At 38.3% G+C, this 17,698-nt stretch overlaps 1 protein-coding gene across 4 annotated transcripts in view; it reads right to left on the minus strand.

Moving 5' to 3' along the window:
* Positions 1 to 17,698, minus strand: part of RALY (RALY heterogeneous nuclear ribonucleoprotein) — a 2,391,440-nt gene that overhangs the window by 46,900 nt on the left and 2,326,842 nt on the right. For all 4 annotated transcript variants that reach the window (XM_044090254.1, XM_044090253.1, XM_044090255.1 and 1 more), the window contains one exon: positions 3,186 to 3,299. In XM_044090254.1, coding sequence (XP_043946189.1) covers positions 3,186 to 3,299 — 114 coding nt within the window. The remainder of the gene's footprint in view (positions 1 to 3,185; positions 3,300 to 17,698) is intronic.

Below are 17,698 nucleotides of genomic sequence, written 5' to 3' on the forward strand. Positions count from 1 at the left end.
TGCATAGAGGCAGTTGTACCCACCAGGAAGAAGTATAGAACTAACTCAAAAAACAAGCCTCCCTGGTGGAAACATCAGTAGGCTGTATAACAGAAGGAAGAAAATCATGGCAAAAATTTGGATGTGCAGCACCCAGCAGCATAAAAGCACTCTCATCAAACTAAACAAACAACTCAAAGGACAAATAAAGTCTACTAAAGCCAAATCTGAGGTAAATTTGGCCTTCCAGGCTAAGGACGACCACAAGGCATTATTTAGCTATATCTGCAACCTCAAAGAAAATACACAATTGTGTACATAGCTCATTGTTAATGGAGCCAGAACATAGAGCAAACCAACTAGCCAACAAATTCAGCTCCAACGTTACCCTTCTTTCCCCCTCAACCTTCCCTGAGGAAATACCATCAAATATAACTCCCCCTACTATCACTAGAGAACAGATCCTTAACGCTCTCTCTAAGGCCACAAACACTGTATCAATGGGCCCAGACAATATCCCAGGATGCCTTCTAAATAGTATGAAAAATGACCTATCAGGCCCACTGGAACTGCTATTTAACTGAAGCCTCCAAACAGGGTTTGTGCCTCACAGATGGAGAACAGCAACAGTCATTCATCCGCACAAAGGCTGGCCATCTACCGACCCTGGTAACTACAGACCCATAGTTCACACTAGTCTCATATGCAAAGCCATGGAAAGAATTATAATGGAAATGATCAATAATGACATAGGAAACCTCCAGAAACTGGACCCAGCCCAATTTGGTTTTGTCAAAGGCAGGTCATGCCTATTCAACCTGGTGGACTTCTTTGAGAAGGTCACCAAAACAATGGATGAGGGCAAAGTGGTTCACATTGTCTACCTTGACTTGGCCATGGCATTTGACACAATGCTCAATCAGCATTGTTGACAAACTCAGGAGGTTAGTTATAAACCCTTATGTCACCCAGTGAATAGCCAGCTGGCTCACAGACAGGACCCAAGAAGTTAGAACTGAGGAGTACACCTCTACAAAGAGGCCAGTTGAAAGTGGAGTCCCTCAGGGATTGGTCCTGGGACCTCTCCTTTTTGGCATTTACTTCTCCAGAGTAAAGGTCAATGTCAATGGCCTCTGGCTGACTAAATGTGAAGATGATTACAAATTAGGAGCAGTCATAGAATTCCCCACTGACACAAATGTTCTCCAGGAAGGAATGACACTTATAAATAACTGGTACCAAAGCCATGGACTAAAACTAAATGCCAAGAAATGGATAATAGTATGCTCTGGGAAGTCATCTACCCGGTAACTATCATACTGACAACACACACCTAAAAGATGACCCAGTTGTCAGGGACTTGGGGACAGACATTGATAGCAATCTAGGCTTTGACCATCACATGTCTACAATAGTGAGGAAATCATTTTATGCTGTGCAACTTACGTATAAACAATGGTATGGCAGAAATGAAAGTTAATATTCAGAGTGTCAGATTGTTGCTTTGATGAGAGGAATCCAAGTATAAAGAAGTGTCTTTTTCTGCTGTGAAATAGTGTATAGACTGGTAACCGCATGTAGTAGCAGAACATCGTTACATTTATGGCCATTGAAGTTTGCATTGTAATAATTTTGCTCTTAATATTTTGAACTGATACCCTATGCCCCACCACTTTCAGGACCTTCCAGTGCTCCTATCCATAAAACATGTAATTAATCTCACACTATCATACATATTTCTTAAATTATGAATGTCAGAAAGTATAATTCCTCTGTGTAAATAGGGCCCTTAAATAATATCTGAACCCAGCAGATCTGTTGCCCTATTATTTTGTTTATCCTAATTAATGGAGAAGCGGTAGCAAGTCAACCAAAGGCATACATTAAGGCTTATGACTTACTCATACATATTTATTCTGGAAAGGGCATATCACCAGTCCTTCTTTGCTTTTCTTCACCAGTTTTATTATAAAAGAAACAGATGAGGATGAATTTACTGGAGTAGGATCTGTAGACCTTGCAAAAACATTTTACTCTGTCTGGCATGATAAACTGCAATTGTAACTAACACTATATGGGCTGAGACATTCATGTTTTCAGTGATTCACTGTCTTCTAAAAGTAAAGAATCATTCCTGTAACTATGACTGTCACTATATCCACCTTGTAAGAATAAACTCTGAGGTATTACAAGGGTCTGTCTTCTCTGTTTGTATTCAACTGCTCACCTTCTTCATAAACTCCCTGCTTTTCCATAGTTAAGTATAGTGATGGAAAATGCTTTGAATGAAATGCTGAAGGGATGGAGAGGAATCTGGGAGTAGTTTTAGTGGTCAGTTGTGTTTTCTTTGTGTTAAAGGATTATTTAATGGCATCCTTATTGTACAGAAGTATATGAATTAGTGTAGCTACAATTTATCTGTATGGATTATTATATGTTGGCCCAACAAATTCATTTTCTGAGAAAGACTGACTCTACTAAAGTTGTTAACCTACCCCCAGGTTTTGCAACCTTGGAGATAGTTATATTAAGCAAAAAAGTGCATAGTGTGAACCCTCTAGTATGAAGGTATGGATGGACTTGCCAGGGCTTTAGATTTTACATTGTTTTAAAATTTGCATATAACTAGTATGTTGCAGAAATGACCTATACCAAAATGTACTATAATTATTAAGAGTGTAAGATGCACAATGACAATATACGACTTCCGTAATGTGACACGTTGCTGTTCTGATTTGGGTGAGGAACATGTGGTACGAGGCTACTTTTTAAAGAAGTTTAGAGCTTTACATTCTTACATGAGATATTGACTATCATGGATAGTGAGTGTGCTTTTTCATGATTTTTTTAATCTGTTCATTTATTGTTGTACTGAATAATAAATTATTTCTCTTACTTTGAAGTATACATTTGTGTTTAGTTTTTGTAGATTGAAAGATAATGTAAGCTTAGTAAATAGTCATACTGCAACAAATATATTCTCAGAAAACAAGTCTATAAAAATGTGAATGGGTAACTAATGAAAGAAAAAAAACAACATAGCTAAATAATATGAAAAATAACACTACCCCCCAACAGAGGTATCATTCTACCTCTGTAGCTACTAAAATTTAATTTTATTGTACTTTATGTCATAAAATTGAAGGCATTAGATATTACAGAAGTTGGTCACCGATATTTAAGAAAAGAAGCCAGTATGCACTTACCCTGAGAGGGTTTCTGTTCTTCGGCAAGCTGGTCCAGTCTGCCCAGAAGAGCATCAATATTGGATTTGATTTGTGTCAGTTCTAATTTAATCGTTTGTAGCTCATTGTTTTTCACTTGAAGTAACACAGGTAAAAAAAAAAAAGAAAGAAACAAAGAGAAAGAGAAAGACAAGAGCATTAGATAAAGATGCAAGGAAATACGTAGCACTGAAAGGTTATAACAAGAATTCATTTTCAGTGTTGGAGACCTGCTTCTGACTCATTTGTTATCTTACAAACATCAGGTCTGACTAGAAAACTGGTTTGGCAAAATATGACAAACAAACGTTTGATCTTTTAATACTTTTTAATTTATAATCCCTGAAGTCTTGTGTTTTGACTTCCCTGCATCTGGCAAATAAATAAACAAGTAAATGCAGAAGAACAGAATATTTGTTTTCTGAAGGTTGACATTTCAGCTTCAGAACCGAGAATGCTAGAAGAAACAAGTGTGCATAATTTTAGAACGCAGAGGAAATGCATATTTATAGCAGGCAAAGAATGCTGATTTTCACACACACAGACCAAATGTTTGACCTTAGTATGTAATTGCATTTATTTCATAAAATGAATTGCTGAAGCACAGACTCAGTATCATAGAATGGGTTTGTAATATATTACTCTAAAAAATAATTTCCTATTTAGTCTGTAGCGAAAAATAAAATACATGTATTCCATGCCAGGAGTTATGTAATCAAAATAAGCCACTCTATTGCTCAGAAAGTGTGACTGACCCAGGAGGATGACACTGCATAACTTCTGGGCCAATTGCCTGCTCAGACTGTTTAGATTCCTCTGGAGTTCCCACAAAACTTAATAGTAAGTTATAATGATTCACAGTCAATCAATGAAGCATTAGGTTTCTGTTTTTAAAGTATAACAGAAATAGAATGTCATTTACAGTGATAAGCATACTGTTCCTCATTATGGTCTCAAAACTACACTTGCAACATTTCCTTTTCATACATTCATAGGTGTATACTAGGCTAATGACCACTAGGGCCCATATAAGCCTAGGTATGCAACCCACATGTGACCCACATATTTGATTTATATAGGGGGTGATTTACTCACTGCCTTGGTCCGTCAGAGACATAGGAGCCAGACCAAGGGTACATTTCTGATTTATCCATCCATTGGTCCAGGTTATACTTAAAAAGGATGGGGAGGAACTCTAGTTCACATGGATGGGGTCCTCTTCCAGAGAATGGGAATTCTCTAAGACACATGTCTGTCTCTCCAACTGTGTAATGGAGATACCTGGGTTCTGGATAAAAAATGTCAGTAGAGCATCCCACCCACCTACTAGTCTACTGAGAGTTTATAACCACAGAAAAGAAATCAAAACCGAAGACCATATCAGTGTAATAGCATTAAGGTATAATGATGATACCAAAGACCATATCAGTGTAATAGTAGTGAGGTATAATGATGATACCGAAGACCATATCAGTGTAATAGTAATAAGGTATAATGATGATACCACAGACGGTATCAGTGTAGTAGTAGTAAGGTTTAATATTGATACCAAAGACCATATAAGTGTAATAGTAGTGAAGTATAATGGTGATACCAAAGACCATATCAGTGTAATAGTAGTGAGGTGTAATAATGAAACTGAAAACCATATCAGTGCAATAGTAGTAAGGTATAATGATGATACCGAAGACCATATCAGTGTAATATTAGTGAGGTATAATGATGAAACCGAAGACCATATCAGTGTAACAGTAGTAAGGTATAATGATGATACCGAAGACCATATAAGTGTAATAGTAGCGAGGTATAATGGTGATACCAAACACCATATCAGTGTAATAGTAGTGAGGTGTAATGATGAAACTGAAAACCATATCAGTGTAATAGTAGTAAGGTATAATGATGATACCGAAGACCGTATCAGTGTAATATTAGTGAGGTATAATGATGAAACCAAAGACCATATCAGTGTAATAGTAGTAAGGTATAATGATGATACCGAAGACCGTATCAGTGTAATATTAGTGAGGTATAATGATGAAACCAAAGACCATATCAGTGTAATAGTAGTAAGGTATAATGATGATACCGAAGACCGTATCAGTGTAATAGTAGTGAGGTAAAATGATGATACCGAAGACCATATCAGTGTAATAGTATTAAGGTATAATGATGATACCGAAGACCGTATCAGTGTAATAGTAGTAAGGTATAATGATGATACCGAAGACCGTATCAGTGTAATAGTAGTAAGGTATAATGATGATACCGAAGATCGTATCAGTGTAATAGTAGTAAGGTATAATGATGATACCAAAAACCATATCAGTGTAATAGTAGTAAGGTATAATGATGATACCAAAGACCATATCAGTGTAATAGTAGTAAGGTATAATGATGATACCGAAGACCGTATCAGTGTAATAGTAGTAAGGTATAATGATGATACCGAAGACCATATCAGTGTAATAGTAGTAAGGTATAATGATGATACCAAAGACCGTATCAGTGTAAAAGTAGTATGCTATAATGATATCGAAGACCGTGTCAGTGTAATAGTAGTGAGGTATTAATAACAGAAGAACTAGATACCATAGCTTCCAAAGCAGAAATGTATTACCTGTGCAGTCTATTCGACTCAGCACAGCTCCAACAGGATAAAACAGTTCCAACAGAATAGAAACAGTCACTGATGCTCACAGTACTTGAAGACTAATCCACTAGCACAAGTGTGTCACACCACAATAGTTGTCGAAATCCACAAGGTACAAAAATAGAAGTTAAGTGCTTTCACCTAACCAAATGTCAGGCTTCCACAGAACAATGACAATACCGAACATTGTATCAGTGTAATAGTAGTAAGGTATAATGATGATACCAAAAACCATATCAGTGTAATAGTAGTAAGGTATAATGATGATACCAAAGACCATATCAGTGTAATAGTAGTAAGGTATAATGATGATACCGAAGACCGTATCAGTGTAATAGTAGTAAGGTATAATGATGATACCGAAGACCATATCAGTGTAATAGTAGTAAGGTATAATGATGATACCAAAGACCGTATCAGTGTAAAAGTAGTATGCTATAATGATATCGAAGACCGTGTCAGTGTAATAGTAGTGAGGTATTAATAACAGAAGAACTAGATACCATAGCTTCCAAAGCAGAAATGTATTACCTGTGCAGTCTATTCGACTCAGCACAGCTCCAACAGGATAAAACAGTTCCAACAGAATAGAAACAGTCACTGATGCTCACAGTACTTGAAGACTAATCCACTAGCACAAGTGTGTCACACCACAATAGTTGTCGAAATCCACAAGGTACAAAAATAGAAGTTAAGTGCTTTCACCTAACCAAATGTCAGGCTTCCACAGAACAATGACAATACCGAACATTGTATCAGTGTAATAGTAGTAAGGTATAATGATGATACCTAAGATTGTATCAGTGTAATAGTAGTAAGGTATAATGATGATACCTAAGATCGTATCAGTGTAATAGTAGTGAGGTATAATGATGATACCGAAGACCGTATCAGTGTAATAGTAGTAAGGTATAATGATGATACCGAAGACCGTATCAGTGTAATAGTAGTAAGGTATAATGATGATACCGAAGATCGTATCAGTGTAATAGTAGTGAGGTATAATGATGATACCGAAGATCATATCAGTGTAATAGTAGTAAGGTATAATGATGATACCTAAGATTGTATCAGTGTAATAGTAGTGAGGTATAATGATGATACCGAAGATCGTATCAGTGTAATAGTAGTGAGGTATAATGATGATACCGAAGACAATATCAGTGTAATAGTAGTAAGGTATAATGATGATACCTAAGATCATATCAGTGTAATAGTAGTAAGGTATAAATGATGATACCTAAGATCGTATCAGTGTAATAGTAGTAAGGTATAATGATGATACCTAAGATCGTATCAGTGTAATAGTAGTAAGGTATTATGATGATACCTAAGATCGTATCAGTGTAATAGTAGTAAGGTATAATGATGATACCTAAGATCGTATCAGTGTAATAGTAGTAAGGTATAATGATGATACCAAAGACCATATCAGTGTAATATTAGTAAGGTATAATGATGATACCAAAGACCATATCAGTGTAATAGTAGTAGGGTATAATGATGATACCGAAGATCATATCAGTGTAATAGTAGTAAGGTATAATGATGATACCTAAGATCGTATCAGTGTAATAGTAGTAAGGTATAATGATGATACCTAAGATCGTATCAGTGTAATAGTAGTAAGGTATTATGATGATACCTAAGATCGTATCAGTGTAATAGTAGTAAGGTATAATGATGATACCTAAGATCGTATCAGTGTAATAGTAGTAAGGTATAATGATGATACCAAAGACCATATCAGTGTAATATTAGTAAGGTATAATGATGATACCAAAGACCATATCAGTGTAATAGTAGTAGGGTATAATGATGATACCGAAGATCATATCAGTGTAATAGTAGTAAGGTATAATGATGATACCTAAGATCGTATCAGTGTAATAGTAGTAAGGTATAATGATGATACCAAAGACCATATCAGTGTAATATTAGTAAGGTATAATGATGATACCATAGACCATATCAGTGTAATAGTAGTAAGGTATAATGATGATACCAAAGACCATATCAGTGTAATAGTAGTAAGGTATAATGGTGATAATAACAATAATATTATCATCTAAGTTATGCCAACAGAAAGAAGACTAATGATAATGCAGAGCAAAGAACACAAGATTGTTAGAATGTCAGATCCATGCAGACCAGAAAACAGAGAACACCAGGTTGTGCGAAGGTCAAATCCAGGATATCATAATGCGGTATGAAATCTTAATTCTTAAGATACTGATGGTTTTTATTGTGTGCATCTCATAACCGTTTCCTATCATTCATAAACCCCACACTTATGAATCTTCTGTATATTTGTAAGTCAAACAGTACCTGAAATACAGGGTCTAATGACCTGAATTTTGTGACTTAAACAGAAGATGCTGGGGAGATAGACATGAGTTTCAGAGACTGCCCATCCTATGGAACAGACTCCCCATCCATGTGAAGCTGAGTTCATCTATTACCCAAATTAACAGTAACCTAGACAACTGGATGGGGAATAGGAAATTTACAGTGGGCCTGGCACTCATGTCCCTTATGGACAGAGGTAGCTTATAAATGCCTGGTCCTCAATATCCTACTTGGATAAAATACAGCATTATTCTTTTGGGAAAACTTGGCTAGGCTTACAAAGGCTCCCAGGTCATTAGCCTTGTAACAGTCTATGAATCTATGAATCATCTTTTTTTCTCTGACATGGAAAACTTCCTCCTTTCCAGTAACTTTCATAGTGCTGGAGGTATGTGATTGCACATGCTCAATACTCAACCTCGGTAAAACTAAAACCATGTAAAATTCAAAAAAAATGTTACTGACTATAACAGCTACAATACTTACCAGGGTGAGAGTTATGTATATTGATTCCCCCTGGCCAATGCATATAATCTGTCAGGCTTTGCCCTTGAGATAAAACATAATTGCTGGATGAAAATCCTCACTTAATATCACCCTGGCATGTATTATAGGATTAACAGCCCTGTTTAATTCCTTTATCAGCTTAGATATTCTACATTATTATGTATAAGCCCTGACATCCATTTCTGTATCACACACCTACTCCCTGAGTGTATAAATGTATAAATGGTGCTCTCCAGAAACTGCCAAAAATAACATCAATATACTAAAATGTGGGTCTGACTCCATTGCATAGATAGAGAAATCAAGCACTGACAATGACCCAGCATGTGTTCAAATATTGACCCAGGAACTAGAGAGATCAGGTGGGATTACTGGGAATGATAGGCTAACATCAGCTCAACTCTTGGGGGAGGGGGGGAGCATGGTAGCATCAATCCACTGCACTGGTAAGATCTACTGAAGGATGAAAATACTGCCTGGATGAATAGGCCCAGTGATGCTCATTCTGCAAAGTGAAACCCTGATTTCCATGGATGTCATGTGGGGTAGTGTACATTCTCTCCCTGAGGAGCAGCTATTGCAAAGCTTGCAATGTTACTGTGGTCATTTGAGTTGGGTTGGTCACTTTGAACAATGAAATACACACGGACAGCTCAACCTTTCAGTTGTAAACAGAAAATGTGTTTTATTTGTCTCAGATGTGCCAGTCTCAGTTATGGCTATATTAATTGGTGGCTATCTTGAGAGCAGTGTCTCCATATGACGTGTGGGGGGATTCCTCTCCTCACATAATTAAATAGTTTTGGTGCAGTTTTAGTGAACATTATGCAGAATCAGCATAATGTGGTGCAAAATGCATGACCAGGTAGCCAAATGCCAAGTTCTGCCCAAGTTACAGATGGTCCATTTCTGAGTCAAGAATTCTCTAGAATAAGGTGTTGCTATATTCTGGTCTAGAAGATACTACTGCTAGAAAAATGCAAATAGAACAGAATAGAATAGAATATGCTTATTTCAGTCCTCAAAGAAGAATACTGCTTTAGAGGGACAGCTGATGTGTACTTAAGTAACTGTTTCCACTGGACAATATCTTTCAGCTAGACCCATGTATTCTTCCTTTCATAAAATTGTTTCTCATTTCATCTGTGTTGGTTAAAATGGTTATAAAAGACATAACTGGACCTTTCTGTGAACATGAGCTCTTTTAATTTTGGAAAGGGTAACATCAGGGACAGCCATCATCCTGCATTACATATTAAGTTTTACAACTATGGTAGTAAGAATTTTTTAATAAATTGTACTAGATTTTACACAGGGAATATAGTCCACAGTGTCAGGGAAGTTCTGTATAATGTTGTTAATAAAGAACAGATATACAAATAATGCCAGACAACTGGACTTTTCAGTTTTATAAAATGATGTTATAAAAATAACACCACCCCCTTACTGCTCACACCGACTTTCAAAATCGTATATTAATGAACCCACTAAAACAGGAGTGTATGCTTATTGGCCAGAAGTTCATATGCCATAGGAAAATACACTTCAAGAGAGTTACACGGTCTCTGCAGCTTTTCATATTGCCCTTCTGAAAAACAACCACAGTTGCTTACCAAAAAAATGAAATAATTATGTTTTTTCTAAAGCCTCCACTAGTAAAAATTCTAATTCAAGGGCCAGTTTCCTTTATCTGGAAAGAATATGGGTTAATGAAATGCCAATTGTCAAAAACTAAATGTGCACATATGCTCAGATAAGGGACTTTTGTATTTGTAAAGTTAGATGATTCTCCCAATAACCCACATCCTGGGATCAAATAACCCCCCCCCCAAAAAAAAAAAACAGTATGTAAAGATCCATCTAGTAGCACTATCAACAATGTTACTGCAGTTGTACTAAAGTATGCACATTGTATTCAAATACTGGGCCACAGGAAAAAGAGGAACATAATATTACGCCTTCATAGCTGCTGTTCCTTTCAAAATATATTTTACCTCCTTCTTTCAGCAAGTGAAAATTACCAATTTTTAGGACGCACCCTTCTTGTGTTCCCATATAAAAGTTTTGCACCAGAAATGCATTGAGTGGGGCACTGTACCTGAGTATCAGCCATTTTTTCATTTCACACCAGCCCAAAGTATTAGTTACCGCCTTTAAATAAAATTAGGGCACCAAGTCCGAGTAACATAATTTCTTAATTTCACAACATCCCAAAACAACAATTACTAATTATAAGTAAAAATGACTTAATAATATTAGGGGTATAGGCCAAAATGTATATTTTGTATTTAGATTTTGACCACTTAGCTGTTTTTCCTTATATTCTTAAAGTTTATGTATCATTTTCAGCTGCTACATTCCATTATCATAAGTTAGTGCATTCCTAACTCTAAGCAGGTTTTCTTCAGATCTGTGTTGCAGACAATAATTTAAACCATTACAGATGATGTCCTTCCATTTCTCTGTTGCAGTATTTCTTACAATAGGGCTCCCCTGTCAAAGGAGGGCCAACATCTGGCCAGTATACCAAAGCCTTTAGGTTGCTAAGGGTACACCGTACTTCACACGTATGCTCACCACATACAGCGTAGGACATAAAGATGACATCCAAACATACCATCCTCAGAACCTCTTTGCTTCCAGTCTGAATGCCATCTATGATCATCAGTCTGGATGCTTGCTTTGTTTGCTGGTTCCCCAAGCCATTTTTCAGATAAGTGTCCCGTTGGGTTTTGTTCTTATTTTTTTCCTTTGTTTTTGTTGCTTGTGGGGTCCATGTCTTCCAGAAAGGGTAAATGCTAGAGCAGGAGACAAATTCACTATAAAGATCATCATGAGCAGTGTTTATTTTGTCTACGACTGATCCTTTGGCAGTGCAACCTCTGCCAGACGTCTCTCTCGAGGCTAGTGTAAGCCCGGAAGATCACCAGACTCCTTTGTTGGAATCCTCTTCTGTGACCACTTCAGGGTCGGCATGGAAAAGGCTTTACACACATCCCTGGAGGCCTTGCAGATGTCCCCTTTGAATGTTCACAGGGAACTGCGGCTGATTATTACTAAAAGGCCTAGGGGTGTTCCTCAGATTTTGGTTAGGGAGGAGTTACCGAATACCATTATAGAGTCTTGTATGGAGTCTGAGCCTTCTATGTTTTTCAAGACTGATGTCCCTTTAAGGAAGAAACAAAAAACTAAACATGTTTCTCCTGCTCCTAAGGACCCACAGAGTAAATTGCAGAATTGAAGCTTCCTCAAGGAGTTTCTGTCCCAGTTCCCCCTTGGTCTTCTACTCCTGTTTAAAAGGCCTAGACAAAAAGAGTCCTCTGAGAAGGAGGAGCATTCAGGTAAGGAATCCCTTGCCTAGTCTTCCCATATTCCTTCTCTCTTAGACTATGGTTCTGAGGAAGAGGAGTCCACAAGTCCTGATTCTCCTTTTGAGGAGATTTCTTTTGGTGACACAATTTCCAGAATGATGGAAGTTTTCATATGGGATTGTGCCCAGGTGTCTGAGGTTCAGAAGAGGTATTGCAAGTTTCTGCAAATGGAATCTCCTAGGCCTTCTGCTGTTCTTCCTATTCTGACTGCCTTGTTTCCTTTTCGACTGCATCTCAGGCTCCTGATTCCCAGCCCCCTAGGTTTTGATAAGGTGTCTGATGATTGACAGTTCCTTTACCAGTGCCCATCTGCTGACCCTTCTGTGGTGTCTGTGGCATCTGACAAGCCATCAAAGTTACTCCCTTGTACAAAGTTGCTTCCCTCTGATAAAGACAGTGGAACTATGAAAAGACTGGGTAAGAAGGTTTATACTTGGCTACCCTTGCTTTTAGGGCTGTCAAGTACAGATCTATATGACAAGATATATTTTGGCTCATCTATCTCGGGTCTGTCAGGTTATTTCTGACCTTCTTGACTCTGAGGGGAAGACTTCTGTGCTCTCCTTATTAGGAACATCTTCTCAGGTGGCTCACCACTCTATTAAATGTAGTTATGATGTAGCAGATGCTTCTTCTAGGGATGCTGCTTTTGGTTCTGTGCTGAGGATGTATTCCTGGCTTCATTTCAACCTTTGCCTGGTGATATTAAGGCTAAGTTAATGGATGCTCCTCTGGATAACAAGCATTTGTTTGGTGCTGCTGCAGAATTATGTCCCTACAAAAGGCCTTATAAGATCTAAGACATGTTTTTGTTTATCCTGTACCTAAATTACAAAGGAATTACCATAATAAGCCGGCTTTTATTCCTAGGCAATCTCGCCCTCCCCCCAAAGGTAAAAAGAGTGATAGAAGGCTCCCCCTGCTAAGTCTACCCAGACTCCTTGAGCTAAGAAATCTCCTTTTCCTGACAAACTAGGTGCTGTCTGACTAGCCTGTTCTCTGCCACATTCCTCTTTCTATTCTTCTTTCCCTGTCCTTTCCTGTTTGGTTAAAGATTACTCAAGATTCCTGGGTTCTTTCCATCATTTGCCAAGGATATTACATGGTCTGAAAATCTCTTCCCCCTTTCATGGGCATTCCTCAGCCCCCTCAGGAACAGCTAGCCTTTTTTCCAGAGGTGCTTCAGGGTATTTTGACTCAGGGGACTATTGAGGAAGTTCCAGTTTCTCAAAGAAATTCTTGGTCCCCAGGAAAAAGGGCACTTGGAGACCCATTCTAAATCTATTGCATGTAAACACCTTTCTGAAGGTCCCTTCCTTTTGGGTGTTGTCCCTTCAGACTTTGTCTCCTCTGCTGCTTCTTCAGGCTTTTCCAGTTTCTCTGGATTTCAAGGATGCTTATCTTCATATCCCTATTCACCCCCTTTTCAAGATGTTTTTATGTTTCTCTGTTGCTTTCTGGCATTTTCAGTTTTCTGCTTTGCCTTTTGGCCTCTCTACTGCCCTGAGAGCTCAGGGTTTCATGGCTTCCACCATTCCTATGCTCCCTCTAGCCAAACTCCACATGAGGAAGCTTCAGTGGTTTCTAAAGTCAGTTTGTCTTCAGCATGCACTTCCTCTAGATTTCATAGTGCCTTCTCTTCCTTGCATCAAGCTGGAATTTCAGTGATTGATTTGGCATTTGTCACTCAATCTAAGGCTTCCTTTTCAACCCCCACTCCCCTCTCAAGAGCTGTTCACAGGTGCTTCAGACATGGGATGGGGGTCTGCCTTCAGCTCTCTAAAACTGCAGGGCCTCTGGTTGCTTCAAAAAAACAAATAGACCACACCATTGTCAAAGAGATGAGAGCTCTTCTGTTGGCTCTTCAAGCATTTCACACTCTTTTCACTCCATAGCCCCTCAAGGTACTTACAAACAATACCACAGTAATGTGGTATGTCATCAAGCATTATCTCCTTTATAGGTTAGCACTTCAAGTGTGGGAGCCATCTGTCCAGTATCAAGTGATGCTTCAGGCAGTTTACATTCCCTCAGGTCAGAACATTGTGGGCAGATTCCATGAGAAGGTCCATATCACAAACCCATAGGTTCATAGATTAGTACTAGGCTAACTGCCCTTGCAAGCCATTGTAAGCCTAGCCAATTATCCCTTGTGAGACTCAAACCCTGCACCTTGTGTTTGTAAGGCAAACACCTTAACCATTAGGCCACCCTCCCAACCCTGTGAATGCTTCACAGGGATATGTTTCTGGACATTATACACCATGGGGTACTCCTCAAGTAGATCCATTTGCCTCCCCTCTGAACAGACAACTTCTTTTTTTTTTTTTTTTGTGCCAGAGCCCCATGTCCTCTGGTCTGGAAGGCGGATGCCCTCTCTTTTTCCTGGAGGGGGATATTTCTTTATGCCTCCCCTCCCCTTCCTCTCATTCCAAAAGTCCCATTCAAGAAAAAGCAGGATGCTCCAAAAATCTTGCTGGTGACTCCCTTTTGGCTCAGACAGCATTGGTTCCTTCCTTTTCTGCATTTAGCCAAGAACAATCATCACAAGTTACCTGACAGGGTGGACCCACTCACACAAGGGATCTTTCATCCATCTCCACCTGTACACTCTTCATCTGACACTGTGGGTGATATGATTTTGATTCCATATAGACACCTTTTTTTCTGAGGACATACTTAGGGTCCTGCAGGAAGCCTGGAAACCCACTACTAGGAAATCCTACTTATCCAAATGGAAGACGTTTTCTGTTTAGTGCCTTTCTCATAACCTGGATCCACTTTCTGTGCCTGCTCCTTTAGCTCTTATTTGTGTGAACTGCTCAATGCTGGGTTGGCATATTCTTCTGTAAAGGTGGACCTGTCAGCTATTTATGCTTGTCTGGCTTCAGCATCCCCTTAAGCTTCTAGATTTGAGGCTAAACAGTTTCTTAATGGTGTCCTTCATTTTTTCCTTCTCAGGAAGCCTGTCCCTCCTTCCTGGGATCTTAATTTTGTTTTGCAGAAATTGACCCAGACTCCTTTTGAGCTGGTGTTTTAGCTTCCCTTCCAGCATTGTTCTTGGAAGACTTTTCTTCTGTTGGTCCTTACTTGTGTCTGAGCTTCAAGCGCTTTGGCTGTTCCTCTTTTTTTAGTTTTCCATAAGGACAGGGTGTCCCTTTATACTAATCCTTCTTTTATGCCCAAAGTGGTGAATGAGTTGTCTTTTAATCAGTCTATTTATCTGCCCACTTTTTCCCCTTCTCCACAATCTGCTAGTGAGAAATGGAACTTTGTGCCCAAAGTTAAACTGTAATGTCACCTGTACCATTTTGTTTCAGTGACCAAGGAGGCTCTGCTCATTTGTAATTCAGAGAAATACTTACAAATGATTTACAATGGTCTACATCAAATTTACAGCAAAAACCATAAAGAAAAACTCAGCTTCTGTTAAAGTTGCACCATTTATTTGATGGTGGTAGTGGGGTGGGGGAGTGGGGATTAAACACCAAACTAGCTTTGTAGCAAGGGCGCCTGCAGGCAGGTGCAAGGGGCTGCACTTGCAACTCCCTGGAACCGGCTGGCTGGGAGATTAATTTTCTTTTAATTAAAACAAACAAAAAAAAAAAAAATATATATATATATATATATATATATATATATATATTTTTTTTTTTTTTTTAAGTGTGTTCTTCTTTAGGAACACCCTTTGCATCCAGTTGCACAGATGAAACAGGTGTTTGCGACTTGTTTTCGTCTTCTACATCTGTGCAGCCGATGGTTTCCGTCTTCATCTTCTGCTCCCATGTGGAATTTGAATTCAAGAAGACATCTGGACTGTGGACGAATGTACAAGTGAAAGGTAGGTGTGTGCATGTGTGTGTTTAAGTGTTTAAGAGGTATATGTGTGTGTGTGTGTGTGTGTGTGTGTGTGTGTGTGTGTGTGTGTGTGTATGTGTAACAAGTAGGTAGGTAGGGGTGTGTATGCAAGAAGTAGGTAGGTAAAGGTAGGTATGTGTGTGTGTGTGTGTGTGTGTGTGTGTGTGTGTGTGTGTGTGTGTGTAAGTAAGAGGGAGGTAGGAGTGTGTGTAAGGGGAGGGGTCATACCTCGCAGTTATCCAGATTTTTGCCTCATATTTTCGATTTGTTTCTTATAAAATTGTGTTTTTCTGGCAAATTAGTGAGGACTGAAGTCAGAAAATAATGGCAGATATTTGAGCTTTAGACTTTATGTCCTTCAGAAAATACATAATAATGTTCTATCCACTTTCTAAGGAGGTAGGGCAATGTATGTGTGAATCATACCTCTCAACTGTACAGATTTTCACAGAATGCCCAGATTTTTGCCTTATATTTTTAGTCTGTTCTTCATAAAAATTCTGTTTTTTTTTTTGAAGAATCACTAGGATGAATGTGTATGGTGAGTGTGTGTGTGTGTATAAGATGGAGGTAGCCTACCCCTCAGCTGTCAGGGTTTTTGCAGAATGTCCAGATTTTTGCCCCATATTCCTCCTAAAAGGGATTGAAGTTGCTAGTTAATGACAGAAATGTGAGTTTTAGACATCATATCCTTTAGAAAAATGCATACTAACACAGATCCAGTTATTCTAGCAATTTTCTAAGTTCATGACAGCAATACTTATAATCTGTAACTATTTATTTTAGGCTTTGTCCAGATTTCTTGCACTAAGAGGTTGGTGTGTGTGTGTGTGTGTGTGTGTGTGTGTGTGTGTGTGTGTGTGTGTGTGTGTGTGTGTGTGTGTGTGTGTGTGTGTGTACATGTGTGTACCTGTGTGTATGAGACAGAGATGAAATGCCCTAGTTAGAGTTAGCAGGTGGAATTTATTTTCAAGTGCATTTTCATGGAATTGTGAGCTTCAAGGGAAAAGAAGTTTACTGCTGCTCATGCTAAGTCTGCTTAAATGTGCAACTGTTTTGTTTAGCAAATGGTATCATTATTGTGGTATAGAATTTTAAAGCAGTGTTAGTAGCACAGCAGATAGCATGTTTGCATCTATTCCCACAGCATGTAGATTTATATTTTAAGGGGGTGGGGTGCTGCAGTCCTGAGTATGTCCTCCTTTGGATGAGACGCCTAGTGGCTATGAACCTATTTTTCAGCTTGCCACCCATTCCCTATTGCAATATACCAGCTTACCATTTTTTAATGTAACATAGGCAATTTATTCTTCAAGGGCAGCAGGCACTGAATTTGTAGATGAAACACTTAAATATAAAGTTGTTTTCTAGCAACAACCTCTTCATTAGTTTCAGATCTCTTGAATGTGGAATTATTCAGATGACTTTTACTTCTGCAGAGATTGTGCATATTGACTGATATTGGTGGATTGTAATGACAGAAGTTTGAATGGCCTTTTATGGTTGAAATGTTCTGAATTGGGAAGTTTGTCATTACTGATTCATACGTTTTGTTTCATTGCTTACTGGAAAAATATTCAAAACTATTAATTTGAAGTGCACTCTAACAAGTGGTGCTGTATTACACAAGGGATTTCATTCAATTACTATATATTATTATTAATACAATCAGAAAGTTGAATTAAAGAACCTTTGCATGGTCCTAAAAATGTGTGCAAGGGGCCTATGATTTGAAAACAGTCCAAAGGTAAACTTAA

Source organism: Protopterus annectens, chromosome 12.part0 (assembly GCF_019279795.1).
Source record: "Protopterus annectens isolate FY-2018-M chromosome 12.part0, PAN1.0, whole genome shotgun sequence".
Classification (NCBI taxonomy): domain Eukaryota; kingdom Metazoa; phylum Chordata; order Ceratodontiformes; family Protopteridae; genus Protopterus; species Protopterus annectens.